The sequence below is a fragment of the Puccinia triticina genome, chromosome 8A (assembly GCF_026914185.1).
Source record: "Puccinia triticina chromosome 8A, complete sequence".
Taxonomy (NCBI): Eukaryota; Fungi; Basidiomycota; class Pucciniomycetes; order Pucciniales; family Pucciniaceae; genus Puccinia; species Puccinia triticina.
The window spans coordinates 5,360,108-5,382,314 of NC_070565.1; the positions used below are offsets into that span (position 1 = coordinate 5,360,108).

A 22,207-nucleotide genomic window follows, 5' to 3' on the forward strand; every position below is an offset into this window, starting at 1 on the left:
ATGCTGTCAGCAAGCTCTCCCAGTACCTCGAATCACCCGGCTTGTCCCATTACAAATCAGCTATGCAGGTCTTTCGTTATCTGTCAGGTACCCGTCACATTGGACTGTCGTTCCTCAAAAATCAACCTTCAGCCCTACTCGTTTCCATTGATGCAGACTGGGCCAATTGTCCAGACACTCGACGCTCGCACACTGGATACATGGTCACTCGAAATCAACACTTGATCTCATGGAAGTCGTGCAAACAACCCACGGTTTCTCTCTCATCAACCGAAGCCGAGTACAAGTCTCTTTCCGACGCATGCAAGGAAATTGCCTGGTTCAGGAACCTTGTGAATGAAGTTCTTCCCGCTCAGGCCGAAGAAGCAACCACCATCCTGGTCGACAACAGAGGAGCGATTGATCTCGCTCTCAGTCAAACCAGCCAAAATGGCTTCCGCACGAAGCATATGGATCTTCGCCTCCACTTCGTCCGAGAAATGATCATGGCGGACGTCATTCGCCTCAAGTACGTTGCTTCACAAGAAAACATTGCAGACTTTCTCACAAAGCCGGTCGGTCGCAGCAAGATCCTTCGCGCCCTCTCAAACCTCACTAGCAACGTCTCACTCTCTCCTGCTTCCAGCATCGCTGCTGAAAGCAAGGCAGCCTGTCAGAGTTTGCCTCATTGTGGTGAGACCCTGGTAACCACTCGTAAGTAACCAAACTCTTGCTGTACCTGAATCAGCCTTCTGGCTGACAGAAGATGGCAAGGAATCAAAGACTAAACCCAGTTCGTTACCGTGTCCTTAGACAACAATGCCCGAACAGGTGATCGTAACCATCCTAGGCAGGACCAGGATGTTGACATGGACTCCACGAACCCTTGCGTGGCTTAGGAGATTCTGACCAGACTAGTCAAGAGTTTTTACCGTAAGAGTTTCCTCTACAAGACACTCATCAGAGAGTATAAAAGCAGCTCTGTGCTCCGCTCCAGTGAACTCACAGTCGCTCCTCTTCTCATATATTTTCGTGTCCTCAGATCCACAATACTCGAACTTATCACACTCTTGACTCAACCACCTTAGCTCCTCCCACTTGGGCAAACGCTGAGAAAACAATCTCTTTCACATTTTCTTCATTGTCATTAAAATTGTTTCATCTTTCCTCATCAGCATAAGCACAACGACCTCGTACCGTGCCCTGCCATTCTCGAATACTTTCTATCTTCTTTTCTCTTTACCTTAAAACATCTCGTGTGTTCTTGTCTTATCTCTCTCAGGGAGTTTCCGCTTCTCATAGCGCCATCACTCCTGCTCTCAGGTAAGAGCCAAAGCAACATCTGTTCCTGATCAAATAAACTTGTACAACCATTGTTCTAATTAAGAAATCAAACTCTCAGTTGTTCAATTCTTACAACCACAACCTGACAATTTTCTTCTGCTTCCAAGTTATAAAGGTCACCTCCTGACCTCCCTTCTATTCTAGAATCGCAGACCATTTCCGAACGAATGGTGCAGTGCGGAGAGCTGTGGCAGCAGTTGGATGAAGAGACAAAAGATCAGTGGCGGGATCAAGAGTTCCTTGACACCATATCTCCACCCGATAATGTCGCGCCAGGCTCCGAGCAATCCAAAGTTGCTGTCACACAGTGGAAAAAACGAGAACGATTCAAGCTCAACATGTGGGTCCGCAAAATGAAGCGCGACGTAAGTGAAACTACTCGCTCATTCCCCTCTTTCTGATGAATGTAACTAACTTATGTTTTTCTTTTTCTCAGCTCAAAAATCTGAGCACTTCACATCAGGTTGAAGGTTTCTTTGCGCTGGCTTCGCGCGACCCTGACAACGCTGAACTTATAACCGGGGGGAGCATATTGGCTGAGGAATTCCTCGACGTTCTGGAGAAAGGTGCTAATACCTGCCAGTTGTTCTACAACTTCATCAACGGCCAACAAGCAGTCAAAGAAATCTCGGGCGACTACCCTCGACCAAGCACGAAGCGCAAACGTCGCTCCGGCAAAGATCCTGAGGATGGTGATTGTCCTTACGACCTTGGTATGTTATTTTCTTTCCAGAGAATATCCTTAACATCGTGCTTAAAACAATCTCTCCCTCTAACAGGTAGTAAGGTTGCGAATGCTGCGGAAGTTCGCGCAAAGCTCAAGCAAGCGCTGTGTAAGTTTTCCGGGTTTTGATCCTGAAAAATGCATTCAAGTGCTTATTTCTTTTCCACAACAGTCACGGCCACTCATGGCGCCTGGAACGGTGGATGGCCGGGTAATAAGACCGTTCAAAAGTTGAAAGCGATGAACGTCACTTTGCAGGTCCTGCCAAACAACAAGCGTGTTGTCCCGGCCGACTTTTGTGCCCGGCCTTCAGATATGCGGATCGCTTGAACTCGCCGTATTCTTACAGCTTTTGCAAACGGGTGGGTACGACTTGTTGGTCCTCCCAACCCTGATGCCTCCGAAGATCAGATACAGGCCCTTGGACATGAGCCTGACTCCGATGACCCGGACGAATCTCCAGGTATCACTGTTTGCTTCAACGGGACCCGAATCACTAGTAAGCATCCCTCCAAAAAGGGTGTGAAGAGAGTTGGCCCCAAACGTCCTGCTGTCTTGAAGGTGGTTAAGTCCGTACGCTTCAAATGTCCCCCTCGCAAGCCCAAGAACTGTATCCCAGATTCAGAAGACGATAACTCATCCTTCTATTCAGAAGATGATACATCATCCTCGGAACTGGATGATGGAGTCGCCCCTAAGCGCCGCATACTCACGAGGCAACAGCTTGCTCTTGTTAATTCCACTGGAACGTTTCGCGAGGAAAGATCAGTGACTCCTGTCTCTGACTCCTCGGCTTGAAAATATGCGGTCAATAATTTTGTTTCTCGTTGAATGCTCCGGTCTATCTCATTCATACAATTTATTTCCTCATCTTTAGTTATCACCCTGATCCTATTTTTTTCCCGAACAACTATTGTTCCACCTCTTGTTGATCATCCGATCATTTCCAGTTTATCTTGCTTTGAATCTCTCAGCCGATGATGTTATCTTATGTTCCCTTGTTGTCGATTCCATTTCAGTCTCAACATTCTGAAAAAGAGCATCGCTCAATCTGAAAAAGAGCATCGCTCGATCGTGTATTGAAAATGAAATGGTTCATTTCCTATTGCTTCTTAATTGTCTCAATCTATCGTTTCCCCCGGCTAATTTTCAATGAGATAAATGATGAAAATCTCCACGAGCCACAACTCAACTCCTTGATTCAAATCCACAAGAAATACTTGCTAGCTACAGGCGACTCGGCAAATAGTTGACTTCAGAATTGACATGAAAAATAATCTTTTCAGGTATGAAAAAGTCTTCTGGTGGTTCGGAAGTAGGGGGGAGGGTTGGATCAGTCAATCAAGGAAGCTAAGAAAATGTCGTTGGTGAGACCAACTGGTAAAGTTTTAAAGTCAGAGTTGGGTTGATGTGAGATCGTAAGTTCGGGAGTCAATGTTTAAAACGAAGAGATGACTTGAACACTCCGGATTGGGTGATGCTGGTGTGGTGCGGACGGGGGGATGTGATGAATGTGAGCCGGTGGTCGCAGTAACATCACTGTTGGTGTGACAAGCGGTCATCGGCCGGGTGAGGCCGGTGTGATGCAGAGGGGCGGATGTGATGTGAGCCGGTGTGGTCAGTGATGTAGCAGTAACATCACCAGCCAACTGTAGGATTGGGTGATGCGGACGGGGTGATGTGATGTGAGCGAGTGGTCAGTCATGTAGCAGTAATGTCACCTGTAGTGTGACCGGTGATGACTGGCGCGTCTCAGAGGTGGGACTTGGGGGAATTTGGCGGAGTCCGAATCGCAGGTTTTTTAGGTATTCTGGGTTTCCCAGGGTTTTTATTTTACCTGCCAGAAAGGCGGTATGCAGGGACATAATATGGGTTTTGGGTTACCGCATACTATGGGGTGTAGGGGTGGCCACAGGTGAGGTTTGAGGATCGGATGGGGAAAGAATGGCCCCGTTGTGATCGGTCTCTCCGCCGATGTCTCTGATCTCCGGGGTCCTGACAGCCCATGTGGATATTATGTGTCCCCCGGGCGAGCGGCAGAGACCGGCTGGTGCATGAGCCGGAGGGCGGGCCCACCGATGGCGGAAGAAGTTTCCAGATCTGGGAAGGAGGATGCATGTAAGCAAGCTGTATGGATGGAGTGATGGATCTTGTACTGGGTTTGGGATGGCTACAACAAGTTTCGGTTTTGCTTTGCGGTTCAGGAACAGGGAATGTAGGATACATATTGATGGCGGGCATGATACATACATATGTATGGTTGGGCTGGCGATGGACAAGCACGATGGCTTTGGCGACGGTTGAACGCCATGCAGCAGTCCGGCGGTGGTGGATGATGGCAACGGGAGTGGGGTGCGCGGGTGGGGGATGGTTGCCAGGCTCGAGCTGAGGTGAAGAAAGGGGCTGGCTGGGTGATTTCCGGGTGGGAGTCGGCGAGGGCTTTGTGGTTCCCATGCTGTACACCTTCGGTCTCAGGCTGGATGGCTCCCAGGCGTGCAGTACAGTCACAGTGACCCACACTAGCGAGCAAAACAGCCGTCGATATCTTCCCAGCAGCAGCATCTGACTCAGCCTGAGCTCATCCAAAACAAATATTTAAACCGGCCCACCCCCCGTCCGTCTCCAGCTTAGCAAAAAAATTTAAATATTTAAATAAATATTTAAATAAATCATCTGTAATACATCCACCATGGCCACACAGCAGCATCAGCAGCATCAGCACCAGCACCAGCACCAGGCAGGACCCACTCTACCTCCCCTCAGACCGCACGCCCACCACCCCAGCTCGCCCTCACAGCAAAACAACAACCACCACCACCACCACCACCACTACAGCCACCACCACAACACCACGACCACCACCGACTCAAACTGGCAGACCCAGCAGCTCCTCAAGCGCACCGCAAGCAGGGCCGAGCTCAACAGCGACCAGCCACAGCAGCAGCCGCCCCCACCGCTCCCGACGCGCAGACAGTCACCGTAAGCCACGCCAGAGATGATGCACACAACTGACTAAGCCCTGGCTGACTGACGATCGCTGCCGTGTGCCAGGCCGGAGGATGGGCCCGACGGGCCGTTCATCAAGCCCGAATACCTCACCCCTCATCTGCCGCCCCAGCCCCTGCCGACACCCTCCAGCCAGGCCAGCCCCAGCCAGCAGCACCAGCAGGCCGACCGCTCCCCCGCCCGCCAGCAGCAGGGCGCCCCCGATCACCCCCACCCCCACCGCCACCCCCACCCGCCGGCTGCCGCCCCGGAGCCGGCCATGGCGCCGATCGGCAGGAGCAACTCGGTGAAGCGCCGGCGGATGTCGCTCGCAGACGAGCGCTCGCTCCTCAAAACCCCCCTCCCGCACCACCTCGCCCCGGGCTCGCCGGACACCCGCTCCGGAGCAGCATCCGCCGCCGACCCGATCAGCCCCCTCGTCATCGGCTTCACCCCGCCCCAGGAGCCGACGGCCATCCAGCAGGTCGCCAACACGATCAAGCTGCGCGAAGAGCAGAAGCGGCTCATCGAACACCGCCGGAACTCCTTCGCCGGCCTCAACTCCTTCTCCTTCACCAACAGCCATACCCGCTCGCCCAACCCCCCCGCCCAGAACAGCTCGCCCCGCACCCTCAGAACCAACCCGCCCCCCGCCCGCTCATCCTTCTCCAAGCCCAGCCCATCCGCATCAGCAGCCCACTGCAGCAGCAACAACACCAACAGCCCGGGCAAGCCTGGCAGTAGCAGCACCGCCCACAACGGCCTCATGAAACTGCTCTCCCATCCCAGCCTGTCCAACCCCACCCCATCGGCCTCCGCCCACTCTTCACAGCAGTCGTCCTATGATGCCCCGCCCCCAGTGGTCAACCTGCCCTCGATCGACGAGGCAGCAACAGCTGCTGCCCGCAAGCCCCCCTCCAACCGCCTCCGCCAGCCCCCCCCAGCCGGCCAGCCTGCGCCGATCAACCACGACCCGCATCCCGACCCGATGCCGAGTCCAGAGACCGTCGACGGCAGCTCGCCCACCGAGCCGTCCCACATCGGCTCTTCCGTCGCCGACCGCCGCGGCCAGGTGGTGCGCGAAAAGGTGAAGAACATGGCCCTGGCCCCGCAGGCCTTCCGCCCCCAGCTGCTCCTCCAGCCCTCGGTCCAGTCGGCGCCCATCAGGAGCGGATTCCTGCAGGCGACCGCGCCCAACGGGGAAGTCGTCACCACCCCGCTCATCGCCCGGACCAACTTGGCCGGCGGGGCGGGGCCGAGCAGCGGCGCCCATCCCTCCGAGGCCCATCCGCAGCAGCAGCAGCAACAACAGCAGCAGCAACAACAACAGCAGCAGCAGCAGCAGCCTCGCCATGCCAAGTTCAACCCGACCAACGCTTCCAGCCTCAACCAGAGCTCCCGGCTGAACCACGCCTCCATCGGCCCCGGCCCGAGCACGGCCTATCCCAACCTGGGCGGCCCCGAGGGAGCCTACCGCCAGGGCATCGAGCGCAGGATGACCATGCATGGCGGCGCCCTCATGCAGGTCCCTACCCTCAGCCACCTCCTCTCCGGCTCCAACAACCCGCTCGCCCACTCCCAGCCCTGTCCCGGTCGCGGCCGGCCCTTGGGGAAATCGGCTCACCCGGCCCAAGGCCACCAGACCCAGTCCATCCCCTTGGTCCCCGGCCCACCCAATCATCCGATCCCTTCCCCCTACCCCCCCAACCACCACTACCAGGCCCAACAACAACAACAACATTCACATCGATCACACGGCACAGACGGGCCACGGACCGCGACCTTCCAGGACCCGCCGCCGGGCTCGGCGCGTCTACGGGGCTCGATCAGCGGCGGCGGCGGCGGGGGGATGGGCTCCTCGTCGTCGTCGTCGGGGGGAGGAGGGATCCCGTCGAAGCAGATGTTCCTGCAACTGTTCGAGAGCTTCTACGACTCGCTCTCGGACTCGAAAGTGTTGCAGAACAACCTCGAGGAGCAGATCCGGCGCTCGGCCCAGCTGCTCAACTCGCTCCAACAGTCGGCCGGCGTGTTCGAGGCGATCCTCGACGACCGGCTCGCCGCCGTCCAGACCCAGTCCACCCGCGAGCTCCAGATCCTCGAGAACAGGATTGACCAGCTCGAGGCCCGCCTCTCGGCTACCACCCCCATCTCGACCATCCCTACTACCGATGACGACGTCTCCGGCGAGCTCCCGGATCACGCCGACGATAAAGCCCACCCCTCAGGCCCCAACGAGTCGCCCAAGATCCCCCTCTCCACCGTCCGTACTCTTTCTCCCCTCCTTCGTCTCTCCACTCCTTACTCACTCTCCCCCTCTCTCCCTCCCCCATGTGTAGCAGAACTCGAGCGCGACTTCTACTAGCCATACTTCCACAGGCGGCCCCCGCAGTCGCACCGGCCTCGAGGAAAGCCGCACCGCCGGGTAGTCCCCCTCCCACCCAGCTGCATCCGCGCCCCGTCTCTTTGCTTTCGAACCATTCGTTCTTCTCTCCTTCTCCCTCCCTTATCCCCCATCTCTCCCAATCCTGTCGGCTCCGTTTGGGTTTCGTTCTATCCCTTTTTTTCCCAAAAGCCATATATGGTCTTTACTTATCTCTTTCTTTCGTTATGCATGGGATCTATCTATCTACCTATTCTATCACTTATCATCTGGAATTCATGTTCTCTCCCTCTTTCTCGCCCGCTTTCATCCATCTCTCTCCATCAGGAACTTTTTATCTTTCTTTCGGTTTTTGTGTTTTCTCTGGTCGACGTCTTGATGTTCCAGTTATGCTTTCTGTTCTTTCTTTGTTTTGGATGTTATCGATCGACTGTTTCGATTTGGTTATTTTTTCTGCCGGTCATCATCACTACCGCCTTCCAGCTCTCCTCTCACTCTCTCTCCCTGGAGAAGAAAAAAAAAAGAACTTGTTTCGCTCCTTGTTCCACACCAACAACAAAAAAACACTTATCATCATCATCATCTGTTTTCTGGTTTTCTCTCTCATCCAATTGTGGACTTCCTTTTGCCCATTCATCCCAGAAAAAAATCACTCCATGCTCCCATCATGAGAGTCCTTGAGACGACCTTCGTTGTTCTCGATCAATTTTAACATCTTTTAGGCAAAGACATAGCTTGTCCATCATGCATACCAAAGTTTCAGCATGATGGTTTGGGCAGGTCGCAAGGATTCTCCAAGGGGACACTATGCATGAGCTGCATGCAAGTATGTACCAGCATCCAGAAATCAGGTGTCCGATCTGTGACTGGTCACCAGACAAATGATCTCCAACTAGCCTCAGACAACATGCCCCAGAACTGCTCGACCAAAAGCAGCCTATGGACTTGTTAGGACGGTGGGGTCAACCGGTCACTGATGCTAGCCTATTGGGCATTCAGCAGACGCGCCTTTGCAATACCTTATAAATTTATAATTAGAACTATAATTATAGCGATTTATATTGAGCTTTTTTTTACAAACAATCAAAGAGGATGGAAGCGCCCATATATACACCAATTATTGTTGATATCATAGTAAAACAAGGAATCAAACAAGATGAGAAGTACAGCTACCAATTAGTTCCACCTTCTCGTCCACACAAATGAATATGTATCAGCAAGAAGAAGAAAACAAGAATAGAAAATATGGAATTATTAATCAATATTCTTCTTTTTTTTTGTGTGTACCGGTACATGAAGGTATATGCGACTTTGTTTTTCTTCCGATTACGTACCCATATCAGCCATCCAGAGGTTTATGTATCTAAAGGAAGGAAGACGAGGAAAGGATGATCTATAGTGAAGAAGAAGATAAAGTTCAAGAATCAAAAAAGTCCAGAGCGTCTTTTATCGAGTTTCTCGAGAAACCCAGAAATAATTGAACAAGTTGAAGAAAAGGTTCTCGCTCCTTTTATATTTTTTATTCGGGATTGAATACAATTTTTTTACTTTTTGTGTGATTGATCTAAGATGGGCTTCTCTCCCCAGAGCCGTCGATGAAAATCGAGCGTTGATCTATTCATCGACCATGAATCGATCGAGCACCTCGACGTCCCTTAACCCTCGGACAACCGGATCAACGGGTGATTCATCGAGATCGGATCTTAACACGCCATCGCTTCCGATATGCAGACCATTCAGAACTTCGCCTCCTTCTTCTACCCTGTGTACTCTTAAATGTTGGTTGAGATTGTCATGTCTGCTGAACGATTTCATGCACGCCATCCAGGGGCAGTTGTAGGCTAGATTGGTAGTTCATAACAGAGAGAGAGAGAGAAAATAGCTTGTCAGCTCGACGATACGGATCAGTAGGCGATATAAATCAGCGTGTCGGTGTACTTACGTTTATCGTTTGTGTGGATGCTGCGAACATGACGCTTGAGATGCTCGCTTCGCCTAAAGAAGGACAACTTTTTAACCCGATGCTTTTGGAGAATCACGAGAGAGAGAGAAAAAAAAAACAAAAAAAGAAGCTTACTTGAAACATTTTCCACACCCTTTGACCTGGCAGATGAAAATCTTCTTGGGTTTCCCAGTTTTTGTCAATTCACAGTATTTGACGGTTTCCGCGTGCGGATTGAGGTTCGGATCGAACGCTTGTCCGCCTGGAACCGATTGCAAACCGATCGAAAGATGTCCATCAGGTATAGGTAAGCCTAGATCCGGAGATATGGGTGGTCTCCTTCCCCTGGATCGTTTTGTAGGCAGGCGACTGTAATCAGGTTCAATGAGGAATGGCCGTGATGAAATTTTGGAAGATGTAGTCCGATTATGATTCGAAAGACTTGATCGATGGGAGCTACGACGAGTTTTCGCACCCAGGTGGTAAGATGGCGAGTGAGGAGGCTTGTTTGGCTGAGATATGCTGCTGTATGGTGATGAAGATGTTCCCGAGCTGGTTTGCTCCCCCGGCGAGCTCGTGGTCACCTTGAGGGGCTGTGCGAAGATTGACGGCATCCTGGCACCAGCTTCATGGTCGGCAGAATTCTGGAGAGGCTGGCCGATTGATGCCCTAAGACTAGAAACAAGTGATTCAACGCTCTGGCTCTCGTTGTGGCTCGCCCACCAATGCTGGTGAAAGGGATCGTTCAGTGGAGCAAAAATGTCGTCTTGCGGGGTAACCGGCTGACTGAGCGGGTTGACGTGAATCGGGTTGACGCCAGTCGAATTAACAGATGAGCCGGTCGAGAATTCTGAAGCCGTCGAGCCGGTCCGGAGCATTGTAGGCGACTGAGAGAGCTCCATGGCCAGTGGGGGTATTGATCCCGAATCAGTATACTGACAGAGTGGAGACGAGCCGAAATAAAGATTGTTGGTGGAATGCGCAAGGCATGGTGATGAGGATCTCAGAGCCGCCATTTCCGTCGGACTGAGGGGCTGCTGGTTTTGATCATCCTCGAGGGCCGAGGAGTTGCTCCGGAAGCTCTGCCAACCGGCCTGCTGTTGGTTGTGAAATTGGATCTGATTGTCCTGGCCGGCGTGTTGCTGATGAGGACTGAAGGGGGAAAGCGCGGTGGGACTGCAATTCGATCGCTCTTCATCCACCTCATGGTCCGAATGATGATGCTCTTGGAAATTGAAGGTAGGCTCGAATCCCATCAATGCATGGTCGACTACCGATGACTGGAACGGAAGGCCACCCAAGTCATTACAATCGACGTAGCAAGAGCCCAGTCCGATCATGTTTCCATGGGCTAAACAGGATGAGGAGCCGCGGCGGCAGAGGCAAGGAAGAACAACGGGAGAGGGAGAGGCATCGAGGAGGATGTTAGTGACTGCTTAACCAGATTCAATTGATCGTGAAGACAATTGTGTAGAGAAGCCAAGGAAACAAGCGGAAATGAATCCCCCAAACAAGACTATTGTAGTGTGCAATGTCTTCCAGTGCAACAATAGACTCAACCAAACTGCCTTTGGAAGTGGTGAGCTTCAACCCGATTGAAAACTCGGTTTAAAGACATTCAAGTATCACTAGGAACAACAGGAGAGACCTTGGATAGGAAACGGACGCGCAAGACTCGCGAATACGTGAAACCGGCTTACATGTGACAGTTGTCGCTGCCGCGCTGGAGGCGGAATGTTGGTTGGCATCCAGCAGAGAATTTGAGATGTCATGGCCGCCCAAGTTCAAACTCAACCGTGGTGGACGAGCAATCGAGTCGGATGTCACGGGGCAAGCCTGGATTTCCTCAAATTGGAAGTCTAGCTCGGAGTGAAGGATGGAGGATGGCTCGGTGACATCTTCACAAGGAAGGTGTGAAATCTGAGCATGTTGATCAGTCGATGTTATTTGGTATGGGTGGGGATTGCCGACGAGACATTGAGTAGTAGGGTTGATGATGTTATTACACTGCTGATCAGCTCTCAAAATTTGTCCGGAAGTCGAACTAGTGAGCACACTGTCGGATGAGCGCGGTCGATTGTTTTGGAAGGAATGTGAAGTCTGGAAAACCCCCGCGGCGATTGCGCTGGTATCACTCTCTCGGGCGAGGGGGTCAGTTTCGCCGAAGATTTGGCATGTTGTGGGATGGTGGTAATTGCCCCCTGTGAGGTGGATCGACGGTGATGGCGGCGAGGGACAGCCGATGGTGGAGTTTTGGTTGATCCCTGTCGAGGACACTGTTAAGAGGATTGGAGGCCATTCAGCTTATTGCACTCGCCGGATGATTCGGGACAGCTGATTATGATTTGTCCTACTAATATATATACAATATATCGTAACAAACAGTGACAGAGGAGAAGAAGACAAGAAAGGAGATGGGGTGGGGAGGGGAAAAGGGGGCGCAGTGGATCATGAGGAGAAGATGGGTGATTAATATGGCGCGGTGATCAACTGACCATTCAAAACATCAGAAGAATAGAATTCCATCTTGATTTGTATCGGAAGAGGCCGAAAAAGGGGTATGTGTTGAGTTACTCCGGACGGAAGACTCGTTGGAGGTATTACGGAGGTGGTGGTAGCGGTGATAGTGATTCAATGGGATATGCGGACTTGAGGTGGAGATTGCCAGTAAGACCGGGTGACAAGTGATGCCAAGAACCTCAACGAGAGGCTAGCTGGACTGAACGCTTGTGGAATTCTATGTAAAGGGAGAAAGCGGGCGTCAGAACAAATTACGGATGAGTTTGGTCAATGGCCAGCAGGATTATTAACTCTTGGAAACTGAGAAGAAAGGACGCAACGATGAACGGATGTAGGAATGAATTGAGTTAGTTTTATAAATGTTTAGAAGAGCGACCACTGCCAGCAAAAGCGCTGCCAACCAGCAGAAAGAGACTCGATCTAATGGAGCTACCTTCTCAGAAAACCATCCACCAACCAACACCTCCGTCGTGTTGGGGAGCGGAAAAGGCTCGTTGGTTGGATATCTCAAAATAGCAACAAGAAAAAAAGAAGATGAAAAAGTCAAGAAAAAAAGTCTGATCTTCAGAGCCAACCACAATTCAGGGGTCAGATCCAGTTGGGAAAAAGCCAGCTTGATCAGATGGTTTGTCATTATCTGCACCGTTCTCCTTGGGCGCTGACTAGGATAATAATGAAAAAAATCCAGAGCAATAGACAGAAACAGAGACTAAAACATCCATACGGAAGCAGAAAAGGGCGAAAGGAAAGAGGATGAGAGAATAATAGTAAAGATCGAGCTAATGGACGCTGATGAGATTGGATTGATCTAGCTGGAATCTGGTATGAGTAACTTTATAAGGTAAAAAGAATGATAATACTGAGAACGGGATGGGAGATTGATTGAGTGTCAAGCTATGAACAGAGATTTGAACCTTATGCCCCGTTGCCTTTTGACCTTAGCAACACTAGAGTGGAGGTTATCTGTATGCACTGTTAGTTAAAGATTCGACTGTGATTTACGTAACCCATAGCTCAGCCTGACAAAAGACACCGCCCCCAGACGGTTGAACAGTTGCAGACTGTTGCAGAAAACCAAACGGCAAACGGTGGTTCGGATGTGGCGCAGAGATTCAAGGTGGGGACTCGGGAGCATATCAATTCCGAACCCAATCAAGACATGCTCGATCATATCCAGCGGTCCTCCATCCACACATGGATTGGGATCCGATCCGGCATCTCCAACCCTGATGGTTTTGTACGATATGTAGTTGAAGGCAGAGGTTGCCGATCGTAACGGACTCCCACATGAGAAGGCTGGGGGAACCACGTTTACTGGTTCATCCAGAGCAGAATCTGACAAGAATAACCCAAAACCATCGAGATCGAGCACGATAAGACGCTTGGAAAAGCTTGATGTGATCCATCCGCTTGAAAGCAAGCCGGCTTTTTTCGGGCCAGCAAGGCCCCACAAAAATCGTGCAGTAGCGTATATGTATAGACAAGCATACGCTTCCTCTGGACCGCGCGCGGGAGAGCATCAGATGCTTTAGCTGAGAAGATGTATGCAGGCCTGAAAGCTAGAGCGAAAAGCCTCCGGGGTTGACTGATATCATTCAACCTAGACAGGATACTTCCACAGTGTTGAGAATGAAAGCTTCCAGTCCGTGACCGTGGTCCGCGAGTGATAGGATAAAGGCAGGTAGCCGGTGGTCTGGGAAGCCCCGCTGATACATGCATGAAGCGGGTGGATTGAATTGAACCCAATACAATGCCTCGCTTGAATTAGTGATCAGACAGCCCTGATAAACAAAACGATTGCATTGAGTCCATTCAATTGTCAATTGAAATATGAATTAGTGTAGGATATGGACATGCTGTATACTGCAGTACGATTGAACTGGTGAATAATTTTACTGCTATGCTTGAAGATCGCCAGAGTAATGGTTATATTCACGAAGTTACGAAAGTCACTTTAAGTTTCGACTGCACAATCCGGGCAGCCACGAGATACCCGCCGGAGGGCAAGTCCACCTAATCACCAAGTGGTTTGTGAGGTGCCTCAATTCCATCCAAGGAAGAGAGGAACGTTAACCGCATACAAGGGCAAAAAGGTGCGATTGAAGAGTGCCCCGATTGAGATCTATTGATCTGTATACTCCAATCTCAATTCAATTGAGTCGGTGATGAATCGGCCACAGGAGGTGGCGATGGAAGCTCAGCGAGCAGATAGAGAGGGGTCGCCAAGGGGGAAGAGGAGATGGGAAACGGGAGCCAGGAGCGAAATACGATAGAGGGGTAGGAGATGGGAAAGAGTAATTGAAATGTGGAAGCGACAAGCTTTCATAATTAAAAGGCAGGAGAAACCTTACAGTTTAAAAATCGTGGCTCTTTACAAGACTGAAACAAGGAAGCTTGGAAAAGATTTGATTTCACCTACTCTTTCCGATAAATCCCAATGTCCAATCCTGTCCTCCTTTCCACTGGGTGTACACTAACCCGTTGTTAGCAACGCTTCAACCAACTTTGTGAGTGTGTTTGTGTGTGGGATATATTTCGAAAAGTAAGTTTAGGAATCTGTGATGGAAGACTCTTGTTTAGTTTTTCTTCCTAGTTTATTTTTTTCGAGTTAATTGAATAAGAGAAATTGGCGGCGACAGGAGGGAGATAGAGGGACAGGGACAGAAACCGGGGAGAAGAGGAGAGAGAGAGAATGAAATTTGAATTATAATTTGTAAGAGGATGGAAGTTAGGAGAGCCTACTGAATTGGAACTTGGAAGGTCCATTGAAATATTCGATCTGCGCTGAGTTTGATAACCGAACCCACTCGGGGCCTCAAGCATCCAGCTGTCAAAAGTCAAAAATACAGGCGGCGATCATCGCCTGATGCGGTGGCACTTAGCCAAGTCATCGAGCCAACCCGATGTCTTGTACCGATAATTAGCTTTATGGACTTGTCGATTGAGTGCTCCGACGAAGCAGGCCGAAGCTCCTGGATTCATGGGTTAAGAGTGCTCCATGATTCACATTTCGGTGTGGTCAAGAAATTAAGCTTGAGTATCAGACTTGGTAAAGCTCACAGGCCGGACAAAAAGCCAAAAATAAAACCAACGAGAAAAGCAAAAGTTTATTTATTCGCATAAATATATGCACACACAAATATCTGCCAAGTTCCACGCACATGCATAAATATGATGTCGGCATCTTTTATTTATCTTCAAGGGTCACTCTCCCAATCATGTGCTACGGCTAGCGTTGTTGATCGGAAAGCTTGCCGGTAAGAAGAATCATCAAACAAACTTCAGGGAGAGGAAAAGCAGGGAAAAGCTGTACCAGGACCAGAAACAAAACTCGAGTCCGCAGCTATGCAATCCAGAATTACGTAAATACATGTCTCCCTCCCCACTTTTTTTCTTCAATAATGTCCCCGGAGCCGTGCAAACGAACAGATAGATAAACAGGTGCACGCATAATGTGTATCTGTGTATCCATTTAGATCATGAGGACCACTGGCGAAAAGGGGATGGCGGAGGGAAAAACCATCTTCAGTTAGGGTCAACGCACTATGTAAGAAGCGCAATCATTCTCTGATTTGTGTTTTTCAAATTTCCCTGACCGGCCTTGCTCGGCCTCCTCGAACTCCTCTGTAGCTGCTTTCAAGAGTCAGGACAAAAGCCTTTGAAAGAGGAGGTAGGACGACAAACAAGAACGAGGAGACAGCCCAGAATACCCCTCACTCGTCACCTTAGCACAGAAAGACTTCGCCTGAAACACAAGTCAAGAAAAAAGTAGAGTTTTTTCCTAACTTAACAAAGTCCCTCTATTTGAGGGGGGACACTGTCCCGCCGGGACCCTCCCCTCCCTCCGGTCGGCGCAATGCAACCAGTGTTTTACCACTCCACCTGTAGGAGGGTGGGACTTAGTTAAATTAGAGTTTTTTCCCCCTTCTTGTTCCTACTAGTTTGCACGAGATTGGGCGAGGATCACGATTGCTTGTCTTCCTTCATCGATGCTACATTTTGTCTTCTTCGCAACGAGCTAACAAACGTCTGATGGATGGCCGATGTACCAACCTAAAACCATGGCACGAGTTTCTAGACAATGAGAACTTCAGATTTATGTTTAGACGGATAGAAACAAAAAATCACGCAACCGAATTTTCGGAATGGGTTTCATTGAAAAATGCCCCAGAAAACAAACTCCTATAGGTTGAAGTGTTGGCTGACTTATAATCCAGGGCGGTGCAAACTTAGTGCAGAATGATTGGCCACGGCTCGAAAGAACCGGCGAATGTCTGGCTCAAAAGGTGCACACAAACCTTTCTCAATAACTATCTTCCTCGATTTTCACGGCAGATGACCTTTATCCCTTATCGAGTTACTCTCATGTATGCACCAAAAAACTTGTCAAAATCTAGAGAGGAGCTCTCCGCCTACCTGCGTTGTATTTCTTCCAGCGGCCGATTGGCACGCCATCTACCATAGTGCCCCTCAATTTGAGAAAGTTTGTATGCCTGCATCCTGCTGCACCCGGTCACGCCCAGCAAAAATTTCAGAAAATTTCTATCCCTCCAAAATTGGGACAGCTTGGGACATGTAAGAGTGTATATACAGTCCTTCGTAGTCTTGCGTAAAGCGTATGAGAACGCAAATCGCAGATCCTTCATTAAGTGTACATATTTCTACTTCTCGGCCCCGAATCTTTGAGCTATACACGGCAGTTGTACTGTTAGGCTATCGGGTTATAGCTTCATAATTGATCATGTACATCTCTTTCTCTTACTGCTAGTCCAGGCTTGTCCCAAACCATTTCATCTGGTTGGATTACAAGGTGTTTGAAAATCTTCTGATCTTGTTTTTGGATTTGAAGTTTCTGCATCGAGCACACGTCCCCAGTCACTCTACACACTGCGGACCGCAAAGCGCACATGTTGGATCTGCATACTGCCTAGCTTGACAAAGCCACTCGAACGGAGGTCCTGCGCGGAGCGCTCTCCGTAGGAGAGGCTTACTTGCTATCCCTCAAGTTTGGCGGGAGCAGAAGTGATATTCAGTGAAAAAAATACAAAAACAGCGCTATAAAGTGTAATAAAAATAACAACAGAAAACTGAATAGACAGTCTTTTAGCCTTGATAAATGCAAAAATTTTGACACCCGTTCCAGCCTCTCAATCCAAAGAATACAATCCTTCTAACTTAGCTAATTCCCTCTTCCTTGGGGGAGCGAAGCAACCTCTGAAGGAGGGACTTACACGCTACAGCACGGGCCGTCGCGGACGTTGATCGGACATGAATTGGGACATGTCCGCAGATGTCCAGCTCTGGCGCGGCAGGAAACGTCCGCTGGATGCCACTTGCATTGCGCGATGGCGGACGTTTCTCTTGCATGCATCCGCTGGATGGTGAGCAAACATCAGCGGGATGTCAGCCACCATGCCCTTTTGGTCAAAATATTAGGCCAGCCTGGGCTGACCTGACTGTATCGCGGGTGGTTGACTGCGGGTGGCCCGAGGGTCGGGTGCGGCAAACAATCAGAGAGAAAGGTCGTGGGGGAGCAGACCCGGAATCGATTGCAGGAGTGGGTAGGGGTGTGGAAGTGACAAGGCAGTTGCTACCAGCAGCTACGACATGCCAACTATGCTAAAGGGGCCCACACAACCACCAAAGAACACTGGAGACTCGTTTCCAAACATCCATCGGACACTATAGCCAGAGTGTCCGATGGAAGTTTTGGTGTCCACCAGACACTCTCAACGGAGACAGTCGACAGCTTTGTCTCATGTCCATCACTTGATGACCGGCGAGACCCTCTCAATGACCGGTAGAGACCGGTCATCAAGAGGAGACCTGATTCCCCTCGATGACCGGCACAGACCGGTCATCAAGAGGAGACCTGATTCCCCTTGATGACCGGCACAGACCGGTCATCAAGAGGAGACCTGAGTCCCCTCGATGACCGGCACAGACCGGTCATCGAGAGGAGACCTGAGTCCCCTCAATGACCAGCACAGACCGGTCATCGAGAGGAGACCTGAGTCCTCTGAATGACCGGCGAGACCTGATTCCCTCGATGACCGGCACAGACCGGTCATCAAGAGATGACCTGATTGAGTGTGTTTGGACTGTCGAGATGTCCATTGGACACTCTCAATTTGAGAGTATCCAATGGACGGCGGCAATTTTTGATGTCCGCCCAATGGTTTGAAGGACAAAGACTCGGACGCTTCCGGAAGCGTCTGAGTGATGCTCATTGCCCCTTGCGTCTGCTGGATGCTCCACGGACATCCTCTGGACATTTCTCAGGCAGAAACGTCCGCGGGATGCAGCACATTTCCAGGAATGCGCCCCGTGGTGTATGTGGACCCCGTGGCCTGAGAGAATTATGACTTCTGGTGGGGACTTTTTTTAGAATCAATCTCCCTCAAGAGCCTCTGCACCATTTTTGATATTGTTTACATTTCTGGGATGGTGTTCAATAGAAAGCGGGACATATAGGTAAAGTTGAGTGTCCACCTTCCTTCTAGAATAGTTCCGGGCTTGTTTGGTAGTTGGCACTGAAACTCCCCAACGTACAAATCCCTTCAGCACTCCTCTGTGAGTCTGATAAGATTCTCCTAGTCTACAAAGGGTTCAACTGTACTTCCGCTTCCGCACACAAGAACTCCGCAAAGGTATGATTTTAGGGTAGGTAAAAACTCTCCGAACGCTTGTAATCCGTAAAGTGACACAAAAGAAAACAGCTACTACAATGTTGGTACTGTAAGAGTAGTAAGTAGAATGCTAGAATAGTGAGAGAAAAGCCGTCCCCTCCAGTTCCATCTCCGCCCTGCCTTCCTCCATTCCCACCCAATGTTGCCCGCATCCTCCTTTCCCGCACTAACAAACTCTGCCTGCATTGCCTCCCAGCCTAGCACATCTCCAACACCTGTTCTCCCGCACCCCGCAACTAGCCTCTGGAGAAAGTCTCTACCCAGAGCTTCCACCCCAATGTCATCCGCTGATGACGTCCGCTTCCGCTGCCCCAGCTCACCTAACTCTGCGTTGCTACCAGTCTGTCCTTGCACTCTGCGTTGCTACCAGTCTGTCCTTGCACTCAAAACGCTGCAGTCCTACTCAAACTCTCAGCTAAATCTCCGTCTAGACCGTGGCTCAAACCAACAATGGGTGGTTACGGTACTGGTAACGGGTACCGTAACAAAAACGTAACGAATTTTCACCGTTACCGTTACCGTTACTGGTAACGGTGGCTTGGTACGTTCTCATTTTCTTTTGGATCACATGGAAATATCATTGTTACGTTATTTAAGAAACAGAAATAGCTGGTTTTCAATTGTTACGTTACTACTGATACCAGCCGTTACTGGCTACTTGTAACGAGAAAATTAAAGAACTATTTTTTTTGTGCTGAGGGAACCAATGCTGCCAAATTTTTTCCCGTCACCTCGAATTCACCTGTAAGAGGCACCGCTTCGCGTAGCCACATGAGGCTGCTGATGCTGCAAGACAAGGTGGAAGGGAGCAATCTACCCCAGTTACTGCTACACACATTGGAAGCAGCGGAGAATAATCTCTCCACTGCAAATGAGCTTCCCAAACATCCAAGATATGAACGAGCCATCCGAGAAAGAATTGGATACGTTTTTGAGTTGTTTTTCCACCACTTCAAGGGGGGATGATTTGTGATCAATATCCCCATCCTTGAAGGAAAGGTCCACCTTCAAGAAAACATTGACCTTGTTTTCATGCGCAGTTTGCTGCTGGATTGTCCTAGATGCAAGGCGGGCCATGAGCAACATAGGCATATCATTTGATGGCTTATCAATGACCGTGATTTCTGATGTGTGGCAGATGTTTGATTCTGCCTTGTAGTCTAGGAATTTTCGGTTGAGCAAATCCAGGCACTTGCTGACTTTGTTGCTGGTTTCTCCAAATCCCAGCTTGAAGATTTCCATCCGGTAGCATGGGTGCATGATTGTTGCAAGAATGTCGAGGGTCTCACATTGCATTGCTTTGTCTAGATATTTTTCGACACTCTTGAGCATGGCATGGTACATTGGATACAAGGAGTCTGTCTCTTGCAAGAGCTACAACTTTCCGGTGATATATTCTTTGAGCTCTAGATACTTCGGAAGAACATGGGTACCGGTCGCCTGGTTGCCTTCCATTTGTGCAGTGAGATCAACAAACACCTGTTTGAGATTTTTGATATGGGGTTAGCTACATACAGTTACAGACCAAGTAAGAAACAACAACCCACTTCAAGCTCTCTATTCAAGTTATCAATCTCTTTCCAGTCTTTCGGAGCAAACCAAACATTGTCAAACACTCGGCTTTCGTTATGTTGTTGATCTTCCTTTAATAGGAAGTCAATGACTTCTCTAGCCTTGATGGCTTTCCGGTGGCTTTGGTATTTAATATTCCAGTGGATTCCATATCCGGCGATCAGCGGGGAAACTTTGAGGTTTAAAGTCTTTGCCACGCGATTGAAGCTGGCCCGCTGCGCTGCCAATTGAGTTATTTGTTTAATCACAACATCAAGTTTCTGGGTGAGACTTTGAAGCCGGGTAGTCTTTGTATGCGATGAAGTAGGTTGATTCTTGATATTCTGTTCAACATTCTTTCTCCCAGGGGATAAATCATCATCTGACAGCTCATCGTCTGCGTTACCGTAATCACTTTCAGATCCCTCATTGTCGTCACAGGTATGCGTGAAGGCCTTTGGATTCTCGGATATCAGTTGTGTGACAGGTGTTTTGGCACAATTTTCCTCTTCTTCCTTGACTAGCTTACCAAGGACTGGAAAGAAACCAAGTACAGACTCCTTAGCTTTGCCCGGTGGCAATGTCTTGAGAGACAAAGATGCCAGGCCTGCGTTGACAATCAACGCAAGCTTGTGACAGAAGCACTTGACGTGCATAGTAGCTGGATTCCAAGAATCTGGAGTGTAATCATCCTTGAGTAATGCATACATTTCCCTTGCCATTGTGTTATTGTTTGATCCAGAGTCGGTAGTTTGTGCAAGCATTTTGGAATAAAGGTTTTGTTTATTGAGGAGGGTAGCGATGGGGCATGCTAAGAGATGACCAAGATGTTTCCAGGGGATCATCTTCAAGGTCAGGTGGCGTACAGTGTATTCCCAGTTTGAATCAATATAAGCCACGGCGGCACCGATGAAAGCAAAGCGGTTCCCTTTTGTGGTCCATACATCATGGATAAGTGTGAATTAAGTGTCAAGATTCTTATAGGGTAGAGATGTGGAATAAGTCAGACACAAGTCAGTATTCAAAAGGATTTACAAAAAAAGTTAAATAGGAATGCGTAAACAAACCTTCAACTCATCAAAAACATTGGTCTTCAGCATCAAGTACAGTTTTTTAGATTCATCAGCTGCCCACCTTCGACCGTAGAGACAAGCCTTGGGATTTGAATATTGAAAAGCTGCTCAAAGAATGCTGTCTTCAATGCGGGACCACACCAGCGCCTGTCGAATCTGCCACAACATAATGAGTTGATTGAGTACACGGTTGGAAAAAACCATCTTAACTTCAAGAAATCCGTTGATGGTGGCTTGCTTTGAGTCGCCACCACCCTGGGCTTGTTGAAGATTGCGCTTGCCAACTGTGGGGGGTAGTTTTGCCCCCAACTTCTTTGCTTCGTCTCGTTTGGGGCAACCACGACTCTTCTTTTCCGATTGAGCAGATCCATCTCGGTGGCTCTTCAGATTTCCAAGTGATGATATATGGCCCCGAGTGTTCTGGCCACACCACTTGCATTTGTAATTTAAGTTTGTATTTGGCGGGTCCCCCTGCTTCCACGCTGGATTGTGAAAATAATCAACGACCTTGTTGTACACAGTCTCTTTGGGCTTCTTGTTTTCTCTTGGCTGGATTTTGATTGACCCATCGGAATCCTGGTCGTAATTGTACCCATCCACACCTGCCTGGAGATCCCTGACCCCCAAAAAATAGAGTGATCAGTTGGATTAAACTTATAAGTGTGTATGCAACTTATTTACCCACCTGTGCTTGTGTAATGGCCACACTTGCCTTAGACTTCACACGCTTTTGAGTCAATTTCTCTGTGGCAGGCTGAGGCGAGGACTGTCCGCGTGATTTCTTCTGTTTGCGCTTCGGATTTTTGGACACCGCAGTGGACTAAGCTGAATCAGATGAGGGGGCGCCTGCTCTTTTTGACGCAGTATTTGATGCTCCAAGGACTGACAAGGCTTGTGTTGATTGGCGTGGTTGAAAAATGGACTGATCAGAGGTGTTACCTTTGCTTGCCGCATTTTCGTCACGGATGCCAGAGAGCGGTTTGGCTGGTTGGCTTGGCGGATTCATGTTGGACTTGAAAA

At 49.7% G+C, this 22,207-nt stretch overlaps 5 protein-coding genes across 5 annotated transcripts; 2 read left to right on the forward strand and 3 right to left on the reverse strand.

Moving 5' to 3' along the window:
- Positions 1-1,490: 1,490 nt before the first annotated feature.
- Positions 1,491-2,845, forward strand: PtA15_8A571 (uncharacterized protein; the record flags this gene model as incomplete). Its single annotated transcript, XM_053172014.1, has 6 exons — positions 1,491-1,688; positions 1,760-2,036; positions 2,103-2,156; positions 2,220-2,329; positions 2,397-2,546; positions 2,609-2,845. The coding sequence occupies 6 exons, from the start codon at positions 1,491-1,493 to the stop codon at positions 2,843-2,845; spliced, it is 1,026 nt and encodes a 341-aa protein (XP_053023220.1).
- A 1,216-nt stretch (positions 2,846-4,061) lies between these two features.
- On the reverse strand, positions 4,062-4,501 carry PtA15_8A572 (uncharacterized protein; the record flags this gene model as incomplete). Its single annotated transcript, XM_053172015.1, has 2 exons — positions 4,062-4,217; positions 4,298-4,501. 2 exons carry the CDS (start codon positions 4,499-4,501, stop codon positions 4,062-4,064), a joined length of 360 nt encoding a protein of 119 aa, XP_053023221.1.
- Positions 4,502-4,736: 235 nt separating this feature from the next.
- On the forward strand, positions 4,737-7,458 carry PtA15_8A573 (uncharacterized protein; the record flags this gene model as incomplete). The annotated part of the gene is made up of 3 exons (XM_053172016.1): positions 4,737-5,026; positions 5,099-7,292; positions 7,372-7,458. 3 exons carry the CDS (start codon positions 4,737-4,739, stop codon positions 7,456-7,458), a joined length of 2,571 nt encoding a protein of 856 aa, XP_053023222.1.
- Positions 7,459-9,026: 1,568 nt separating this feature from the next.
- PtA15_8A574 (uncharacterized protein) lies at positions 9,027-11,880 on the reverse strand (the record flags this gene model as incomplete). Its single annotated transcript, XM_053172017.1, has 5 exons — positions 9,027-9,253; positions 9,355-9,407; positions 9,490-10,705; positions 11,055-11,630; positions 11,850-11,880. 5 exons carry the CDS (start codon positions 11,878-11,880, stop codon positions 9,027-9,029), a joined length of 2,103 nt encoding a protein of 700 aa, XP_053023223.1.
- Positions 11,881-21,860: 9,980 nt separating this feature from the next.
- On the reverse strand, positions 21,861-22,193 carry PtA15_8A575 (uncharacterized protein; the record flags this gene model as incomplete). The annotated part of the gene is made up of 2 exons (XM_053172018.1): positions 21,861-22,007; positions 22,071-22,193. 2 exons carry the CDS (start codon positions 22,191-22,193, stop codon positions 21,861-21,863), a joined length of 270 nt encoding a protein of 89 aa, XP_053023224.1.
- Positions 22,194-22,207: the final 14 nt, after the last annotated feature.